Genomic DNA, 19866 nt, shown 5'->3' on the forward strand with positions numbered 1-19866 from the left:
GAGAAACACTGTGCACCCTGCCAACTAGAGAGGCGTCTTTTTGCTGACTATGAGGTCCCTTACGCAACAGCAGTGGGATAGTTTTCGAAGAGTGAGACCAAGATATAGAAATGGCGGGGGGCAGTGACTGTGAGCTGTCACACGGAGACACCACACACCAAAAGCTCGAAGTCAGGCTTCGGGTGGGACCAGGGCACAGGAGGCGGCGGAGGGCTTAACTCCAGCATCCCCAGCGCAAGTCAGGAGCGGAGCAGAGTCTTCTCGAAACAGCAGATACAGCCTCGCGTGTAAAATGTAATCAGCAGAGCAGGGTGCAGGGTGAAAGCCTTCCCTACCAGTTGGTCCCTTCCCTGGAGACCTCCTGAGCGTTTGCAGACAGACTGAGCGTATGCACGCTGTAATATGTAAAGCCCTTCTCTCCTTTTTAAAGCCACAAATGGCCTCGTTGGGCACAGATGGCTCCGCACTTGGCTTTTTTCATGCACCACTTTGTGTTGGAGATGAAAAGAACCAGGCTTTGGTGCATCCTGCTGCCGGTGCGGATGCGCCAGCATGATTTATTTCACCGCTGCCGCCACCTCCTCCTCCTCCTCTCCCCGCTCCCTCTCAGCAGCGTCTGTGTCTCCAGGCTCTGCTATTAGGGCAGCAGTGTAATGCATAACCCCATGTGCTCAGCAGTGAGGCAGTGATGTCTGTGGAAGGAATTCCCAGAAACAGAATAGGGGGCTCAGGGACATGCGCACTTGTAGTGTGCCTCTGGAATTTTGAAGAGGCCTGTATGGATGTGCTTTGAGACCAAAAAAAAAAAAAAAAAAGTCTGAGCTTGGTCTGGGATTCGAAGGGCTCGGGTCGACTGTGCCCCGAGAGTGGATGGACTTCTGTGCTTTCCACCACTGGGGCTGAGGGGCAATTAGAGACCAGAGACCAGCCTTCCTTCCCGCTGCCTGACGACCAAAAGGGGGTCGCTCATGGTGCTACCACAGACCAGTACGATGTGGTGGGCGGCACAGGCTTTTGAGCCTTAACACGCCCAGCGCATCCCTTTCTGTTCCAACCCATCAGGTCACCTGCACACGCGGCCCGCAGGAAGGTGCCAGGGCAGGGCTCTGTGTGGAGGGGCAGGAGCTCAGAGGGGAGCCACCTGTTCTGGCTGCTGTGAGGGTCCAGAATGGCAGTGTCCCTGCTGAGGACACCCTTTCTGCAAGAGCCTTAAGGGACACATGGCCACCCTGGGAGTCTGGGGCCCCTTGCAGGGCCTGCTCTGCAAACAAAACATCACCAGGGGCTTCTTGCCCAGGTCCCCAGCAGAGCCCTCTGAAAGGCCGAGACACACCCTGCTGGCTCTACGGGCATCCCTGGGGACGGCTGGTGCCACCCAGCTGAAGCCTGGGCTGCAGGAGGGCCCTACCGGCCACACCCCCAACTCCTGAAGAGCTAAGCCATGGCAGACCCTTCCAGCTCTTTTCTTCCCTCCCCCTTCTCCCCAGCCCCACCTCAAAGCTGGGCTCGCTTCTCAAGACCTGTGGGGACAATTTTCACTTGGCTCGCTCCATGTTGGGAGCAGGGTCCCAGGCTTGAAGACAGGTGAGGGATTTTGTTGGGGAAAAGAGATTAACATATCTTTCTATCTGGTTTGAGAGTTAAACAGTTTGTGTGAGACACGTGAGGGAGGGAGGTTGGATGGATTGGCACAGAAAGAGTGGGAGGGCGGATGGGAGCAGAGGGGACGCATGCACCCAGGGCTGTGAGGAGGAATCTGGAATTGGCAGAGGGCCATGGCCCCAGGGCCACCTCGCTGTCTGGGTCAGAAGTAGCAAATGGAGGCCCTTGGGCCACGTCTTGTGACATCCTGTTTGACGTGCATAATTTACAATGTAGAACGAGGTTCCCTATACTTACCTGAAGCATGTGAGCTTGCGGACTCAAGTCCAAATTTGGTCTCTCCTGGAAAACATAATCAGGGAGCATTATTATTTCAGTTCCTTTCGGGCCTCAGTAACAAGGTCACAGACTGGGCGCTTAAGTCCCCAGTGTTCTGGAGGCTGGAAGTCCAGGCTCCGGTGTGGCAGGTCGCTGCTCCTTCCGGAACCCGCAGGGGGTGGGGGTGGGGATGCTTCCCGCCTGCTGTGGCTCCTGGTGTTGCCAGCAGCCCTCTGTCTCGGCTCCTCTCATCAGACCAGTCATAACTAGGTCAGAGGCCAACCCTAACCCAGCACAACTTCATCTTAAAGTGGCCAATTTCCAAAAAAAAGTTCCCATTGACAGGTACCGGGGATTCGGACTTCAGTGTCCTCCTTTCGGTGCACACAGATGGCTCAGTTCTCTCACAGCCGGACGTCAGTCGGTAAGCCTCGGCTGCCTACTTGCACAGTCCCGCACTGCGGCAGCCCTGTCCGAGTGGACGGCCTTTCCTCCCGACGGCGTCATGTCCCCAGTCTCCCTGCAACTCGTTCCCGACGCTGTCGCTGCCTCCGTTCTGCTGTCCCCTGTCTGCTCCCTCCCCGGCCTGGAGCTTCCTCTGACACCTTCCCTGTGATGAACGCTCACTGCCGTGAACTCACAGTCACAATGGCTGTGTCACGTGCTCTGGCAGCCGCGCCGGAACTCCTCGGGTCCCACCTGTCCCCCTAAACGTCACTTCTGCAGCATCGACCTGGGTCTCTTGAAAACCATGGCCTTCCCACGTGCCGCCTCAGTGAACATGGCACCTGTGGGTTTGTGCTTGGCAAGGGGGAGGAGTCAGATGGGGCTGGACTCTGGAGCGGGCAGTGTTGGAGCCCCGCCTAGTAGCAGCCTGCCTGGGCCCTTGTCGGATGATGACACAGCTGGACACAGCTGGTTCCCAGAGACCAGAAATAACTTTATAAAAACCTCTTCCACAATGTTGAGTTTAATAATTTATATTTTTGCCATTCGAGATTCTTCGGTACATGAAAGTATCGGAGTCTCTGCTTACTTGGTTTTTTTATTTCTTTTTTTCCTGCCCTCTTTTTTCTTCCTTCCTTCCTTCCTTCCTTCTTTCCTTCTTTCCTTCCTTTTCTTTCTTTCTTTCTTTCTTTCTCTCTCTCTCTTTTTCTCTCTCTCCTCTCTTCTCTTCTCTTTTCTCTTCTTTTCTTTTCTTTCTTCTTTTTCTTGTTTCCTAGGGAGAGAGAGATTGCTTCTGCTTTTCTTTCTGGGTTTGGATTTCTTTTTTTAAGATTTATTGATTTACGCATTTGAAAGGTAGAGTGACAGAGATAGAGGGAGAGACACAGACCTTTCACTGGTCCTCTCTCCAGATGGCCACAACAGCCAGGGTTGGGCCAGGCTGAAGCCAGGAGCCAGGAGCTCCATCTGGGTTTCCCACACGGGTGGCAGGGACTCAAGTCCTGGAGCCATCACCTGCTGCCTCCCAGCGCATTAGCAAGAAGCTGGACCCGAAGCAGAGGTGGGGCTGCATCCCAGGCCCTCTGGTATGGACGCAGGCTAAAGCCACTGTGCCACAACACCCACTTCTGGGTTGTAGGTTTTACTCATTTCCGCCCTCAGCCGGGTTCCAACAGCACTGTGTTGCCTCTCCCCACAGCCTCCAGCCTCTCCTCCTCTCCGTCGACACCCACGCAGGTGACCAAGCAACACACGTTTCCCCTCGAGTCCTACAAGCAAGAGCCCGAGCGGTTGGAGAACCGCGTCCACGCCTCCTCGCCGCCTCCGGACACCGGCCAGAGGTTCTGCCTGTCCTTGCAGAGTGCAGCCAGGCCGCCACTGGGCTCACCCACGCACTATGCTCCCTCCAAAACTGTAAGTCTGGGCCCTGCTCCCATGGGCAGGGCGAATGGGTGTTGGAGGGAGGGCAGGCCGCCATTTTCCCAAGCCGAACCAGCTGGCCACACCTGGCGTTTGGGGTGGATTGTATCATACATCCCAGGCTGCTACATCAGGAACATGACTGGGAGAAGTTTTTTCTTTCCCTCAACTTCTTAAAAATCATTTATTGAAAGCTTTACTGGGATGTACCTTGCATGGGATACTAAAGTAAAAAAAAAAAAAAAAGTTGAAAAATAGAGATCACGTCCTGAGTGTTAGGGTTTACAGTTTGACCTCGCCTGGGCTAGGACACACTGCGGGGAGGGGACCTTTCCCAGGGGAGCAGCATGGCCGGCGTCTGCAGCCTCCCAGGTGAACTGGGGAGGGCCCACGCTTGCAGTGGAGGACGCCGCCTCCCCACAGCACCTGAGCACTCTGTGTTTCAAAGTAGAGACCCCACCCACCGCTGCTTGTTTAGCTCATGCCAAGGGGGCCAAAGCCATCCAGTTGTCACTCTTGGGCCCAGCAAGGACGTATGAACCATATCACTGGGATCTGCCTGTATGCATGGAAACAGCCGGCCCTTCCCTAACAGAGGTCCCACGGACTGGGCGGCTTAAAACCACAGAAATGTCTTATCTCTTGGTTCTAGAACAGGGGCGGGGAACGTGTGACCTACAGGCCATGTAATGCCCACAGAATCATTTGGTTTGGCTCTGCCAAGGCAACCACAGCAGGACTCAAAATTCAAAAAATCTGAATGTGGCTGGCATTATGGTGCACTGGGTTAAGCCACTGCCTGCAGTGCTAGCCTCCCATATGGGCACCAGTTCAAGTTCCAACTGCTCCACATCTGATCCAGCTCCCTGCTAAGGAGCCTGGGAAAGCAGCAGTGGATAGCCCAAGTGCTTCATTCTGCACCCACATGGGAGACCCAGATGAAGCTCCTGACTCCTGGCTTCAGCCTGGCCCAGTCCTGGCCATTGTGGCTATTTGGAGAATGAACCAGTGGACAGAAGATTCTCTCTCTCTCCCTCTCCCACTCCTGCTCCCACTCTGCCGGTAACTCTCTCAAATAAATAAATCTTTAAAAACATTTTTCAACAGGGTAAGGTGATAACTTTGTATGGCCCATGAATGATGGTATAAATATCCAAATTGCTGTTGGCAGAAAAAAGGTTCCCCACTCCTGTTCTAGAGACCACGAGTCCGAAAGCAAGGTTTGTGAGGGTCACATCTGCCCCTCAGCCCCAGGGAGGACCCTCGCCTGCCTCTCCCTGCTCCTGATGGCCCACGTTCCTTTATTCATGGCAGCATCAGTCCAGTTCCAACGCCCATCTTCGTGGGATCTTCTCCCCTCCCTGTCTGCGTCTCAGTTTTCTTCTTCTTACGAGGACAGCAGTCACACTGGCTGCATCTTCACCTGATCTTCTCCACGAACACCCTGTTTCCAATTAAGGTCACGCTCGCAGGTGTTGCGGGTTAGCACTTCAGCGTGTCTTTTTAGAGGCCACAGCTGAAGTCGTTGTCTTTTGAGAGGTGTGTTTGCCGCGCAGAGAACATACCGCCACAATTCCTGTTCATTCGGTGATCATTCTATTAAATGTGTGCTTAGCAAACATCGTTTAAACCGCAGGGTATTGTTTCTGCCTTCCAGAGCTTGTAGTCTTGCTGGGAACAGAATAGCACCCAGGTGAGACAGCTGAGTAAAGTGGAAAGTAGTTTGGGGAGGGGGTGATGAGTGGAAGGAATGGTGGGCGCTACAGGAGGTGAGGAAGCAAAGGTCTCCCGAGGCTGATGATGGCTGCAGAGCAGCGGCCCCTGACTGAGCTGAGCCTGCAGTGTGCGGCAGGGCTTAAATAAGGTGAGAGGCAAAGGGACGGCCCTCTAAAAAGAGAACGAACCATGGCTTGGGGATGAGCATGATGTGTAGCGTGGAGAAGGAAGAGCTTGTGTGGGCTTGCAGATGCGGCACAGGCTGTCTCGGAGGAGGACCTCCCTGCATTGCGGTACCCACCCCACCCGGGGGGGAGGAGCCTGAGGGAGCACAGGGTGTGCAGCCATGGTGCAGAGCAGGGCTGCAGCCTAGTGTGGGGCTCGGAGGAAGAACTTCCTCGTTCTGCGTGTGAATGAGGAAAGAGCTACAGAGGCTTCTGTTTTCCTGGCTTTTTTTTTTTTCCCTCAAAGATTCATTTTGTTTATTTGAAAGGCAGAGTGACAATGATAGTCCATCTACTGGTTCACTCCCCAAGTGAGTGCAACAGCTGCTGCTGGGCCAGGCAGAAGCCAGGAGCCAAGAACGCCATCTGGTCTCCCACAAGGGTGGCAGGGACCCAAGTGCTCAGGCCATCTTCTGCTGCCTTCCCAGGTACATTGGCAGGAGCTGGTTTGGAAGCAGAGCAGCCAGGGCTCAAACCAGCTCTCTGATATGGGGTTGTGTGCCATGTCAACCCCAGGCAGTTGTTACAGAAATCATGGAACAGAGAAGCAACCCAAAAGGGGATGATGAAGCAGCTCAAAGATTATCAAAAGCAGGAAGCCACCATTCCCTAAGGGCACAGGGGCGCAGCAAGGAGGCGATGGTACCCAGCAGGAGCCAGAGCCACAGAGGAGATACAGTCACTGGTCTGAGATGCCTGTCGAGGCAAAGGGGAACAAATCCCAGGATTGGGGCTGGCATTGTGGCGTAGAAGGCTAAGCCTCCACCTGCAGTGCCGGCATCCCATACGGGCGCTGGTTCACATCCCAGCTGCTTCATTTCCAACCCAACTCCTTGCTAATGTGCCTGGGAAGGCAGCGGGAGATGGCTCAAGCCCTTGGGCCCCTGTACCCATGTGGGAGACCAGGAAGAAGCTCCAGGCTCCTGGCTTCAGCCTGACTCAGCCCCAGACATTGTGGCCATTGGTGTGGGTTGAACCAGCGGATGGAAGATCTCTCTCTGTCCTCTCTCTGTATCTCTGCCTTTCAAATATAAATAAATAAATAATAATAAAAAAAGAAATCCTAACATCTCTCCCTTCTTCTGCATTACTAGAATGAAATATCTACAACAAGTACTTACAAAGCAAAGAAGTTAATTTTAGCTCATGATTTTGGAGGCTCGCAGTCCAAGATTGATCAGCACCCCCTTGATTCAGCTGTCTGGGGAGGCTGGGGGATGGCGATGCAGTGTGGGCAGAGGGACACTCAGGTGGCAGGCCAGGTCCCCCTGAGCTTTTATAAGCTACCCTGTCACAGGAGCTTCCTTCTGAGGTCATATGCCAGAGGCCTAAGGACAGAGAGACAGACAGGAGAATGCTGGCAGCCTGGGGCTAGGGAGAGAGGGAGTGGGAGGGTGGTGTTCACAGATACAGGCTTCAGTTTGGAAATCTGAGAAAGATCTGGAGATGGATGGTAGTGGTGGCTGTGCTGAACTGTGTAAGTATGCATAATACCACTGAACTGTACACTCAGACACTCACATCAGCTTTATGTTATGTTTAATTTGCCACAATAAGAGAGGAAGCAGGAGAATGATCCAGTAAAATCTACTATGTTCCATGGAGCTCAGGCTTCAGAAAATCAGGGTGGGGTGGGCATTGTGGCGCAGTGGGTTAAGTCTCCGCTTGTGATGCCTACAACCCATATGGTAGTGCCAGTTCAAGTCCCAGCTATTCAGCTGCTAATGCACAGCCTGGGACCGTGCTGCCCGTGTGGGAGACAGGATGGAGTTCCTGGCTCCTGATTTCAGCCTGACCCAGTGCTGGCTGCTGCAAGCATTTGGGGGAGTGAACCAGTGGGTGGAAGATGGTGTGTGTGTGTGTGCGCGGCCGTTGTTCTGCCTTTCAAGATGAATGAATAAATGTTTGAAAAATAAAAGGAGTTGGAAGAGACTGCCCTGCTGGCTGCCTGCGATCCTGCAGGCCCTTTGTCCTGTGTGGGTTTCATCGCCCCAGGGCTCCAAGGGCCACGCTCACCAGTGCTACTCAGGCCTGTGCAGCCACTGTGTGACCCTGTCTCTGCTTCCAGCAGCCCTGGCAGCAGGCAGGGCGCGGTGTCAAGTTCATACGGAATTTGTTCCTTTATCATTGGATTTTGTGGGGTGCCTTCAATTTATGTACTAAATTCCTCAAGAGCTTGGTTGATTTTGTTAATTTTGCTACCAGTATAATCTTCCTGGAGGAATGTGAGCTGCCTAAGACGTGTGAAGGCCTGAAAATGCTGAGATGGAACGCATCTCTGCCCAGAGCAATCAGAGGACACTTGCTGTGAACATTCACCAGGAGATCACTGCTATACTATCTGTTCTGTGAATCTTATTCTAAAATCGGAGAGAGGGTGGGGGCACCTAATTAGTCTTTAGTAGGCAGCACTCACTTTATCATTTATTTGGGAAATACTTGTAACTACTACATGCGAAAAATGGTGTAGCGTGCATGATAGGTTGACAAATATGTGAGCCACACTCATAAGACAAGGATTATTTTTTAACATTTATTTATTTATTTATTTGAAATGCAGAGTTACAGAGAGAGAGAGAGAGAATCTTCCATCCACTGGTTCACTTCCCAAATGGCCACAATGGCCGGAGCTGGGCTGATCCAAAGTCAGGAGCCAGGAGCTTTGTCCAGGTCTCCCATGCAGGTGCAGCAGCCCAAGTACTTGGGCCATCTTCCGACGCTTTCTCAGGCCATAGCAGAGAGCTGGGTCAGAAGTGGAGTTGCTGGGACTTGAACCAGTACCCATATGGGATGTAGGTAGCCCAAGTGGCGGCTTAACCTGCTGTGCCACAGGGCTGGCCCAAGGATGTTGATTTCATTCACCATTTCCTTGGGAGGGTTATGTGTGGGAGGGTTTCAGTAAATATCATCTGCTTGAGCAAAGGAGGGAGCTCTTGTCTGTTAGGGGGTGCAGACAGGTAGTCATTACAATAGAGTGTGACAGAGCCTGGCTAGTTATTACTGGAGGAAGCAGGCCATCCTGTTTGGGTGAGTGGAAGTGTGTCCCAGAGCTGATCCCAGGGCACGTGGACATTCTCTTCCACCGGGAAGAGCAACAGTCAGCTTGCATTTTAAAGGGATCTCTCCGGCAGGGTGTGGGAATTGGATCAGATGTGAGTAGAACAGGAGCCCAGGTGAGATCGGTGTGAAAGACTGCAGGTCTAATGGCAGCTGCAGGTGGAAGGAAGTGGAATTGTGTCCTCCAGGAGGCAGAATGGAAAGGAGAGTGGAACATGGGGATGGATTAATTGAAGGGGAAGGAGAAGATGATTCCAAAGGTCTTTGCCTTGGGGAACTGGATGGAAGGCAGTTCCATTTGCTGGGAGAGGGGACCGAGGAAGAAGAGGTGCAGTGTGTCTGAGCTTGAGGCAGGGCTGGGATGTGCAGACACGCACGCCCGGCTGTGCTCTGGGACAGGTAGGTGCCCGGGGACATGCAAGTGGAGGAATCCAAGGGGCAATCGGATATGTGCATCCAGAGCTGGCAGTTAAGGTTTGAGGACTGCCCAGATCTAAACAGATGACATGATGAGAGATGCAGTAATCCAGAGAAACCTGTGAGAGGTGAAGAGAGGACCAGAACCAGAAAACCAGTGGACGCCTAAGGGGCAAACAGAGGAGGAAGATTCCAGATTGCCTCGGAAGTAGGCAGTAAAACAGGCAGACCGGGCATTGCAGGAGCAAAAGGAATGTGTGTCATTATGTTTCGCACACTTGGAGGGAGGGGGTGATGACATCAGCAGAGCAGACTGGCCATGGATTGTAAGGACTGAGGTCACCGTGACCTTAGCAGGAGGGCTTTCTTGACCACCGCATGGTCACGGGCGGAAGCCCTATAATGTGAGCTGAATGACTAACGCCTAACGACACAACAGTCTCTGGTGCAGAAACCTCCTTCAGGAAACCCAACGTGAGGAGGGTAGCAGGGGCCGTCTTTGCAGAAGGGAGGTGGTGGTGGCCTCCCTCCTGAGAATAAGCTCACACACAGCTGGGAAGGAGCAGAAGCGAGAAATGAAAGACGGGGCACGACAGTGTCACATTTTGGTCTTGAAAGGAGTGAGTTTCTTGTTCTTGTTTTTAATATTTTTGTATTTATTTGAAAAGCAGGGTTAAAAAGGCAGGGGGAGATTTTCCATCTGCTGGTTCACTCCCAAAATGGCTGCGATGGTCAGTTCTGGTCCAGCCTGAAGCCAGGAGCTTCCTCCAGGTCTCCCACGTGGGTGCAGGGACCCCTAATTTGGGCCATCTTCTTCTGCTACTTTTCCTAGGCGCATTCGTAGGGAGCTGGATCAGAAGAGGAGCAGCCGGAAATTGAACCGGTGCCCATATGGGATGCTAGCATTGTAAGTGGCGGCTTAACCCACTTTGCCACAGTGCTGGCCCCAGGAGTGAGTTTCTTTGGGAGGTGAGAGCACACACAGTGGATGTGTTTTGTCTCGGAGTAACGGGACAGGCATCCCCTTTGGGTAGAAAACTCCCAGTGCAGAGGTGTTAGAAGGATCAACCCACTTCTGGTTTCCTGTCCACTGAAGTCACTCTCAGCTCTCCCTTTTTCTTCTAGGAATTTCACTTTTGTTTGTTTGTTTTTTAGATTTCTTTATTTGAGAGGTAGAGTTACAGACAGAGGGAGAGACAGACAGAAAGGTTTTCCATCCAATGGTTCACTCCCCAAATGGCCACAACAGCCAGAGCTGGGCTGATCTGAAACCAGGAGCCAGGAGCTTCCTCCGGGTATCTCAAGTGGCTGCAGGGGCCATCTTCTACTGCTTTCCCAGGCCATCAGCAGAGAGCTGGATCGGAAATGGTGCAACCGGGACACGAACCGGTGCCCATATGAGATGGCAGCACTACAGATGGAGGCTTAGCCCCATATGCCACAGCGCTGGCCCCAGAATTTCACTCGTGACCTGTCCCTGGAAGCAGAGGTTGAGATGGGGTTCCAGGTACAAGTTTGTCTGTAGTGGGGGTACCCTCAGCAGGAACCCGGAAGGCCAGGATGTGCTCTGAGGAGTAGCCTCTGTCTGAGGACAGGAGAGGTCCTGAGTGTCATTTGCTGCAGAGGCACAGGAGCTGGCCTTTTGTACTCTCACGCTGTTATGACATGCCCCAGATGAGCCATTAACAGCAGCCGCTCAGCGGCTGGGTGCAGCAGAGCCGGTGAGAAAGAACACAAGGGCATCTCCTAACCCCGGAGCCTGCATCCTCTTTTCCCGTCTGACTCCCGCATCCAACAGGAGGATTGGGTACCATATCCGTTTTTCCTGTTGCTGCGTAGCACGGCTTCCTGAATCGTAAAACAACTCTTTATTAACTGCGGGTTAGCAATTTGGGACGGGCATTCTCCTGGTGTGGCTGTGCTTAGTCACACATGCCAGGTCCCTTGGGGGCTTAGTTGTACAAGGGTGGCCTTGGCCAGAGTGGTTTGTCCCTGCTCCTTGTGGTCTCTGCACCCAGCAGGCCAGCCCTGACTTGTTCCCACAGCAATGACAGGGTTTGAGGTAGAAGCAGATACAAAGTGCCTTGAGGCCTAGCCGCAGAACTGGCGTGCCGCAAGTCCTGTCTGGGTGAACTCTGTCTCCTCTCCCCCTGGGTCTGGATTGGCCTTAGGACTTGCTGTGGCTGACAAGATGAGGCCATTGTGACAGTCACATTACAGAGGGAGTGGATCCAGCAGGGGGTGGCACACTGGGCACTCCTCATCACTTGATTTCAGTCGGTGGCTCTACAGTGGAGCACAGAATAGAGGCTTGTTTGTCTTTTGGAGTCTAATTAAATGGGTGAGAGCAATCTTTCTGTAGAGGAGACTGCAAGAGTTCACATTCCCCGAGAAACAGACTCCAAGGAGGACCTAGTGCGCAGGAAGTTTGTTGGGATGCACTCTTGGGATCGACACCCGTGCGAGAAGGAAGGGACGTGAGATCAGGCAGCGGTTTTGTGTGTGACCCGATCCAGCCCCAACCAGGGCCTCAGCCCGCCCCCACGGGTGCTAAAGTAGGGGTGTTGCAAGGGCTGGGTTCCCGCCTGATCATCAGCTGATAGGTGATGGCTGCCGGGAAACAGGGCTGACTGTGGGCAAAGCCGTGCTCCTCAACCAATCGCATCCAGCTGCCTGGTGGGAGCTGGCAGTCGGCAGAATGCCCAGCACCTGGGGCAAGTGCCTTCCATCCCCGAGAGGGGATCTGGGTGGTGTCACAAGCTCTCATGCGTGGACTTGCTCACTGCTTCAGTTTCAGTTTTACACTAAATTCCTGGCAGGTGAAAATAAGGGTGTCCTGCTTCTTCTTGCGACGTATTTAACACGCAGCTGAACTAAGGAGTGAAGGACGGATGAGTGGGGCTGAAGGAAAGTGTTTTTCCGGGGGTGGGCACTGTGGCACAGCAGGGTAAGCCACTGATTCAGACTCTCATTCTATATCAGTGCCATTTGTGTCTTGACTGCTCCGCACTTCTGATCCAGCTCCCTGCTAATGCACCTGGGAAGCTGAGGATGATGGCCCAAGTCCTTGAGTTCCTGCCACTCATGTAGGAGATAGGCTCCTGGCTTCGATCTGGCCCAGCCCTGGCTGTTGTGGGCATTTGGCAAGTGAATCAACAGATCAATCAATCAATCTATCTCTCTCTCTCTCTCTCCCTCTCTTCCCCCCTACCCCTGGCCCCTGTGCTCTGCCTTTCAAGTAGATGAAAATGAATGAAATAAGCATCTTAAAAAATTAAATATTTTCCGGCCGGCACCGCGGCTCAATAGGCTAATCCTCTACCTGCGGCGCCGGCACACCAGGTTCTAGTCCTGGTCGGGGCGCCAGATTCTGTCCCGGTTGTCCCTCTTCCAGGCCAGCTCTCTGCTGTGGCCAGGGAGTGCAGTGGAGGATGGCCCAAGTGCTTGGGCCCTGCATCCGCATGGGAGACCAGGAGAAGCACCTGGCTCCTGGCTTCGGATCAGCGCGGTGTGCTGGCCGCAGAGCGCCGGCCACAGCGGAAATTGGGGGATGAACCAACGGCAAAGGAAGACCTTTCTCTCTGTCTTTCTCTCTCACTGTCCACTCTGCCTGTCAAAAAAAATTAAATATTTTCCAATAGTAATTTCCCAAGGGAAGAAGAACTTGGGCCCCTGGCCAACAATGGTCACCAACTCGCCTGCCATGGGAGGGTGCCCCCATGGGAGTGGGTGATCCAGCCCCAGGAAGCCCTGGTCATACCTGACAGGGACCCCTGCAATAGGACCACCCTGCTGAACTGACCCACAAGGAGCATTAGTGTGCTAGGGCCACCATAACAATACCACAGACTGGGTGGCCCACACAGCAGCAAGGGATGTCTCCCGGTTCTGGGAGCTGCAGGTCCAAGCCCACAGTGTTAGCAGGTCCGGCTTCTCCTGAGGCCCCCTCCTGGGCTTACAGAGCTGGGGCTGTGTCCCCACATGGCCTGTCCTTTGCGTCCACATCCCTGGTGTCTCTTTCCCTTCCCATCTCATAAGGATGCCAGTCCTTTTGGACTTTGGCCTACTCTGTGATCTCTTTTAACTCCAGTTACTTCTTTCAGGACCTTACCGCCAAATACAGTCACGCTGGGGACACGAGCCTCAATATACGATGGCGTGGGGGTGGGGGACAGAATTCAGTTCGTAACGATTGAAAAAGTATTGTTGACCTAAGCTACTGCAATGTACGGTGATTTCTCACGTATCAACAGAAAACTAATACTTGTTCCGTCGTGTGTGGGGAGTCGGCATGACTCAGTGAATTGAGTAATAAACAATAAACTCAGGAACGTTGAGTTCTTCTACAAAACAGACTGAATCAATCCCAGATCCCTAGTTTTCCTAGTATAAATATTTGGGATGAAATCACTGACTAGTTCTTTAAAGTTGTTATTTGCAATAATTATCTTTTTTTTAATGATAGAAAAGCACTTTAAAATCTCTGACGATTTCAAATCACTTGGCATCAAGAACCACTTAAAGATTTTAATGTAAAACACTACTTGGTTTTTGTATTCTTTCCTACCATTGTAAATATCAAGTTATATCCTAATAAAGTCTTGATGCTGATGCTGTCTGCCCAGAAATGGCAAGCTAACACTTCCATCATCTATTACTCACAACAGATTAGATATTTTAAAAATAGTTTGGAAAAATATTCACATTGGGTCAAGGAGCAGGAGCTACAGAGAGAACTGAATCGTGATGGATTGGTTATCAGGAAAGCTGGAGCTGAGACAAGTGTTGCCTGTGTGCTGAAGGAGACAGGCAGAGAGTATCTATTCTAGCTGTCAAAAAAAAAAAAAAAAAAAAAAAAAACTAGTATAATTGGCATTCTTCCTGAGTTCCTGCAGTTAGAATCGTGACTCCTTGAGTAGGAAAAAGGCAGGGCCTAACACATAGCTGAAGGCTTGGCCTATTTATCTGGGCAGTGCCGGGGTCTTCGAGATTCTTCTCTATTCAGTCCCCCAGGGTAACTGAACTCCGAAGAAAAGACAAAGACATTGCATCTTTTTCTTACTGTTCCTGCCCTGCCTCTGTCACTCCCCTAGGCACTCGTGAGGGAAATCATGTGTCCAGTGTTGTTTCCTAAGACCCTGCTAATGTGCCTGTCACTCCCCTAGGCACTGAGTACTCTGAGACAGGTGAGATAATTCCTGCCCTTCCTGCCCCCCCCCCCCCACACACAGGAAATCCTCCAGAAGCAGAACCCCAGACACAGCAGTTGGGGGAGCATTCTGCCCTCTTCACCCTCCGATAACAAAACTCTCAGAGTGGGGCTCTGCCTCTAGAGATTCAAGGTCACATGACCGTGTACGTGGCATTGTTTGGGTCCTGGAGTTACCAGTGCACTGTGGAAAATGTAAGTTTCCAAGAGCGTATTTGTTTGCTGTCTTGGTTGGTAGAGACAACCCTTCTCATGGTTTAATCTACATCCCTTATTCAAGACAATGGCCAGGATTCATCTTGAGTTTTTTCACCCTTAGAGGTGCAACCCTGACTTCACATGGAAGAGAAAATGGTTAAAATATTGATGTCGGGGCTGGTGTTGTGGTTTAGCGGGTTAAGCCACCGCCTGTGGTGCCAGTATCCCATATGGACACTCATTCATGTCCCGGCTACTCCACTTCCAATCCAACCCCCAGCCAATGCACCTGGGAGAGCAGTGGAGGATGGCCCACGTGCTTGGGTCCCTGCCACCCATGCGGGAGATTTGGATAAAGCTCCTGACTCCTGGCTCCTGGCTTCAGCCTGGCCCAGTCCATTTAGAAACTGAGCCAGCAGATGGAAGATGTCTGTTTCTGTCTGTCTGTCTGTCTCTCTAATTCTGCCTTTCAAATACTTAATTTTTTTTAAATATGCAGTTGGGCTGTTCACTGCAGTTGCAGCTCGGAGAATCTATAGGTAGTACTTCTATTGGGAGGCAGAATGCATCACCGGTATCTTTTCCCCTAACTTGGGCCGGCAGTGCCAAGGACATCCCTGAGGTATGCAGCACACCTTAGCCACGTGTTTCTCGTTTAGGAAATCATCCCGATGAAACTGTCACCAATTTCCATAAGCCAAGGGTAGAAGCCAGACTCCAGAGGGCTGCTCTGTGAGTGTGAGGTGACAAAGTGTGGATGGAGAATGTGGGCAGCTTTATCACAGAGTTTGGTGTGAAGAGGAGATGTGAGGGAGGCTGCAGTGGAAAGGGGGTGGGACCAGGAAGGGCATTTCTTTGAAAAGATGAGAGCAACTTGAACATGTTAGTGTGCTGATAGATTTGGTGCCACTCTACCCCTGCCGATTTTAAAAGGGAATGCAGTATTTAGCCTACAGGATTATAAAGACCAGATGAGATACTCACTCAAAAGCTTAGCATCTAGCAAACACGAAAGCCAGGATTTGGACCCAGGCAGCTGAGCTCCAGAACCCATGTTCTTGGCATGTCTTTTTATTATTATTATTATTTGACAGGTAGAGTTACAGACAGTGAGAGACAGAGACAGAGAGAAAGGTCTTCCTTCCATTGGTTCACCCCCCAAATGGCCGCCACGGCCGGTGCTGTGCCAATCTGAAGCCAGGAGCCAGGCACCTCCTCCTGGTCTCCCAGGCAGGTGCAGGGCCCAAGCACTTGGGCCATCCTCCACTGCCCTCCTGGGCCACAGCAGAGAGCTGGACTGGAAGAGAGCAACCAGGACTAGAACCCAGTGCCCATATGGGGATGTCAGCACCGAAGGCGGAGGATTAACCAAGTGAGCCACGGCACCGGCCCCTTGGCATGTCTTTTAATACTACTAGAGAAGCCCAAGATTCTCAGCTGATCCATCACACACCGACTCATTGTATTTGCTCATGGGCCTAATTCAAGGGTGGGCACACCACATCTCATGGCACAAATCTGGCTCCTCACCTGATTTTGTAGCTGGAGTTTTATTGGCACAGTGCCACACTCCCTCATGTAGATATCATCTATGGCTGCCTTTCTGGCTCCAATAGCAGAATTGTGGGGAGCAATCCGGACTGGACTAAGTTACTCGAATTAGGACTTATTCTATGCATCTGCTCTCCCACAATATGGCGCTGGGAGAGAAGTAAACAGCTTCCGCACAGCTGCCTCCAGTTCAACCAATTAACTGTAGGACTTGCTCCTGATTGGAGAGCAGCGTACTCAGCCGAGTTGGGATTGGCGGAGGAGGACTATAAAGGAGGAGAGAGACGGCATGCACCAGGAACATCTATGGGGAACATCTAAGGGAACCCGTGCAGCCCCCGAAGAAAGCCAGCCGGCGGTGTGCTGCTCCCCTGCGGAAGTGGGGAATGCGGCCAGGGGGAACTGCCCTTCCACGGAGGTGGAAGGGATAGTAGCCAACCCGGGAAGAACCAGCAGCAAACCCGGGGAGGGCCGAGCAGACGAAAGAACAGCGCAGGGTCCTGTGTCGTTCCTCCACGAAGACGGGGAGCGACATAATGGTGCCGTGACTCGGATAGGAAACCTAGGACGGATAGAAAACTTAGGAGGGAAGAAACGTGACTCGGATAGGAAACCTAGCTCGGATAGGAAACCTGACTCGGATATGAAACTTAGGAGGGAAGAAACGGGAAGAACTGGGAAAATATCGGAGAGAGAGACTAGCAAACAGCCTAGGGAAAAGCCGGACGAAAAAGGAGCCGGAAGAAGCTATTGAAAGCCTAGGCATAGACTCGGATACGGACTACGGGGGGAAGCTGGGAGGAATCTCTAAGGTTGAAAGCGAAAGTGAAAGCTAGAACAAACAGACTCAGATGCGGACTGTGGGGAGAGGCCAGGAGAAATGAGGGAGGAGTATTGTTGGAGGAAAGCTTGGGAAATATACCGGGTAGAGAAAAATGTTAGGGAAATTGAAGCCGCGGGGGGCAGGCCGAGGCGGAAACGAAAGCCACTTTGGGGTTCTCAAGTTAGCCCGGGAATAGGGGGCGAAAAGTTGAAACCAGAAGCTGAGACGTAAGCCAGATTGGGATCCGTCTGATTAGCCCGGGGAGCAAAGGACGGGAAGCCAGATCGTGGGGCGGAGACGTACGCTGGGTTGAATTCGCCAGGCTAGCCCGGGGAACTTAGATTGAATCCTAGTGGCGGAGACGCAAGCTACGCTGTGTTACTCGCGGAAGCCGCTGCGTGCAGAGAGAGCACGGGGCGTGAATAGATAGGGAACGCTGGCGTAGGCCGTGGTTCAGACGCGAAAGGGTTAAGCGTGGAGACCGCGGACCGCGCAAAGCCGGGAAGCCGCGCAGAGAGGCGCGCGGGCTGAAGCGGCGCAGAGCCGGGAACCCGCCGGCGGGGCGAGGTGCCGGAAAGCTGCGGGGATAAGAGAAACAGAAGTTTAGAAGTAAAAGAGAAATAGGAATGTTGGCAGACAGAAGTAAAATGGGAGAAATAGAAATGCCCGGAGATAGAGAAATAGAGAAAAATAAGGCCTCCCCTCAACATGCCAATTAGAAGGCTTGGATTCGGTCTGCCTGATTTAAGGCGGTAAGCGCCAGCAAAGCTCGACCAGAGTATGAGCTGCAGGTCACCGAAGATAGGCACGAACCAACACTAATAAGTCTCCCCCACAATACGGCAATGAGAAGGCTTGGATTCGGTTTGCCTGATAGGTTTTGTAAGCCCCTGCGGGCAGAGCAGAGCATGCGCTGCAGGGCACCGAACACAGGCATGCATCAGCGCCTAAAAACCTCCTCACAATGGCGAAGAGAGGACCCGGATTCGGTTTTCCTGATTGATAGGACTTGTAAGAGCCTGTGGCAACTCTAGCAAGTAGAGCAGAGTGTGTTCCGCGGGACACCGAAGACAGGCGCGTATCAACGCTAAAAAATAAAAAGAAAGGGGGATCTGTGGGGAGCAATCCGGACTGGACTAAGTTACTCGAATTAGGACTTATTCTATGCATCTGCTCTCCCACAATATGGCGCTGGGAGAGAAGTAAACAGCTTCCGCACAGCTGCCTCCAGTTCAACCAATTAACTGTAGGACTTGCTCCTGATTGGAGAGCAGCGTACTCAGCCGAGTTGGGATTGGCGGAGGAGGACTATAAAGGAGGAGAGAGACGGCATGCACCAGGAACATCTATGGGGAACATCTAAGGGAACCCGTGCAGCCCCCGAAGAAAGCCAGCCGGCGGTGTGCTGCTCCCCTGCGGAAGTGGGGAATGCGGCCAGGGGGAACTGCCCTTCCACGGAGGTGGAAGGGATAGTAGCCAACCCGGGAAGAACCAGCAGCAAACCCGGGGAGGGCCGAGCAGACGAAAGAACAGCGCAGGGTCCTGTGTCGTTCCTCCACGAAGACGGGGAGCGACAAGAATAACTGCAACAAGAATATAAGGCCAAGGCCGGTGCTGTGGCATAATGGGTGAGGCCACCGCCTGCAGTGCCAGCATCCCATGTGAGTGCAGGTTCGAGTCCTGGCTGCTCTACTTTTTTTTTTTTTTTTTTTTTTTTGACATGCAGAGTGGACAGTGAGAGAGAGACAGAGAGAAAGGTTTTCCTTTTGCCGTTGGTTCACCCTCCAATGGCCGCCGCGGCTGGCGCGCTGCAGCCGGTGCACCGCGCTGATCCCAAGGCAGGAGCCAGGTGCTTCCTCCTGGTCTCCCATGGGGTGCAGGGCCCAAGCACTTGGGCCATCCTCCACTGCACTCCCTGGCCACAGCAGAGAGCTGGCCTGGAAGAGGGGCAACCGGGACAGAATCCAGTGCCCCAACCGGGACTAGAACCCGGTGTGCCGGTGCCGCTAGGTGGAGGATTAGCCTATTGAGCCACGGCGCCGGCCTAGGATGCATGTTTGAAGGAGGTGGCATGATAGACTTGTCACCGCCTCCCTAACATGGCTTTCAGAGGAGTGGCAAATATCTGGCAGAAGGATTCCTCTGGTAACAGACGTGAGGCTGGAGGAGTTCAAATAGAGGTGTCAGGGACCTGGCTGTGTAAGTCAGGAGTGGAGAAGTAGCGGTTAGAAAGATGATTTTCTTTGTCCATCTTATTTAATACATTAGGTCAAAATTTAAAAAAAAAAAATCAAGACTATAAACACCTTCTGCCTATCTCACTGCTGGTGCAGGGAAGAAAGCAAACACGGTATCATTCTAAGAAGGGAGACTTCAATACCGATTTTTGTGCATTGGTGGAAAAATGACTGCACTTGCTCATGCATCCTAGATGGGCTTGTCTTGATTTGCATTTAGATGAGAATTCCTTAGCTCAGAACCAGGGTTGTCCCCTAACCCACAGCACTTAGAAAAGCATTAACTCTAGCTAGTGAGATGTCGTTGGTACAGTGGTGACACGAACCCTAACACCAGTATTAATAGTGTTCCTTAATGACTCAGTAGGAATTAGTTGTTAGGATGGTGGAAAACTTTAGAACAAGGCTCCTTTGCTGTCTGAGAATGGAGTGCATAATCTGTTAATGAGTGACTGTCCAGCTCCTCTCATGAGGCTTGAGTAAACCTGTTTCAAGGGGTCGTGTGTTCTAACACATTCATACCACACTCTCTAAGGCTGAGTGTGGGACCCCAGAACACTGGATTTTTGAGTTCCAGCTAGGGATGACAGCTGCTCATCCTGCGTGTGATGACAGAACAGGTAGATCTTATTGAAGCAGGTGGTTCAA

The 19866-nt window shown here is 52.3% G+C and overlaps 1 protein-coding gene and 1 long non-coding RNA gene across 9 annotated transcripts in view; one reads left to right on the plus strand and one right to left on the minus strand.

Moving 5' to 3' along the window:
* The window catches only part of PRKAG2 (protein kinase AMP-activated non-catalytic subunit gamma 2), a 312250-nt gene that overhangs the window by 193131 nt on the left and 99253 nt on the right, over positions 1-19866 (plus strand). For all 8 annotated transcript variants that reach the window (XM_051857058.3, XM_051857059.3, XM_070077300.2 and 5 more), the window contains one exon: positions 3566-3780. In XM_051857058.3, coding sequence (XP_051713018.1) covers positions 3566-3780 — 215 coding nt within the window. The remainder of the gene's footprint in view (positions 1-3565; positions 3781-19866) is intronic.
* The window catches only part of LOC127493535 (uncharacterized), a 29280-nt gene that overhangs the window by 4891 nt on the left and 4523 nt on the right, over positions 1-19866 (minus strand). The window contains exon 2 of the long non-coding RNA XR_016210388.1: positions 1900-1944. This is a non-coding gene — a long non-coding RNA (uncharacterized LOC127493535). The remainder of the gene's footprint in view (positions 1-1899; positions 1945-19866) is intronic.

This window comes from Oryctolagus cuniculus, chromosome 7 (assembly GCF_051225735.1).
Source record: "Oryctolagus cuniculus isolate XC-2025 breed Fujian yellow rabbit chromosome 7, ASM5122573v1, whole genome shotgun sequence".
Classification (NCBI taxonomy): Eukaryota; Metazoa; Chordata; class Mammalia; order Lagomorpha; family Leporidae; genus Oryctolagus; species Oryctolagus cuniculus.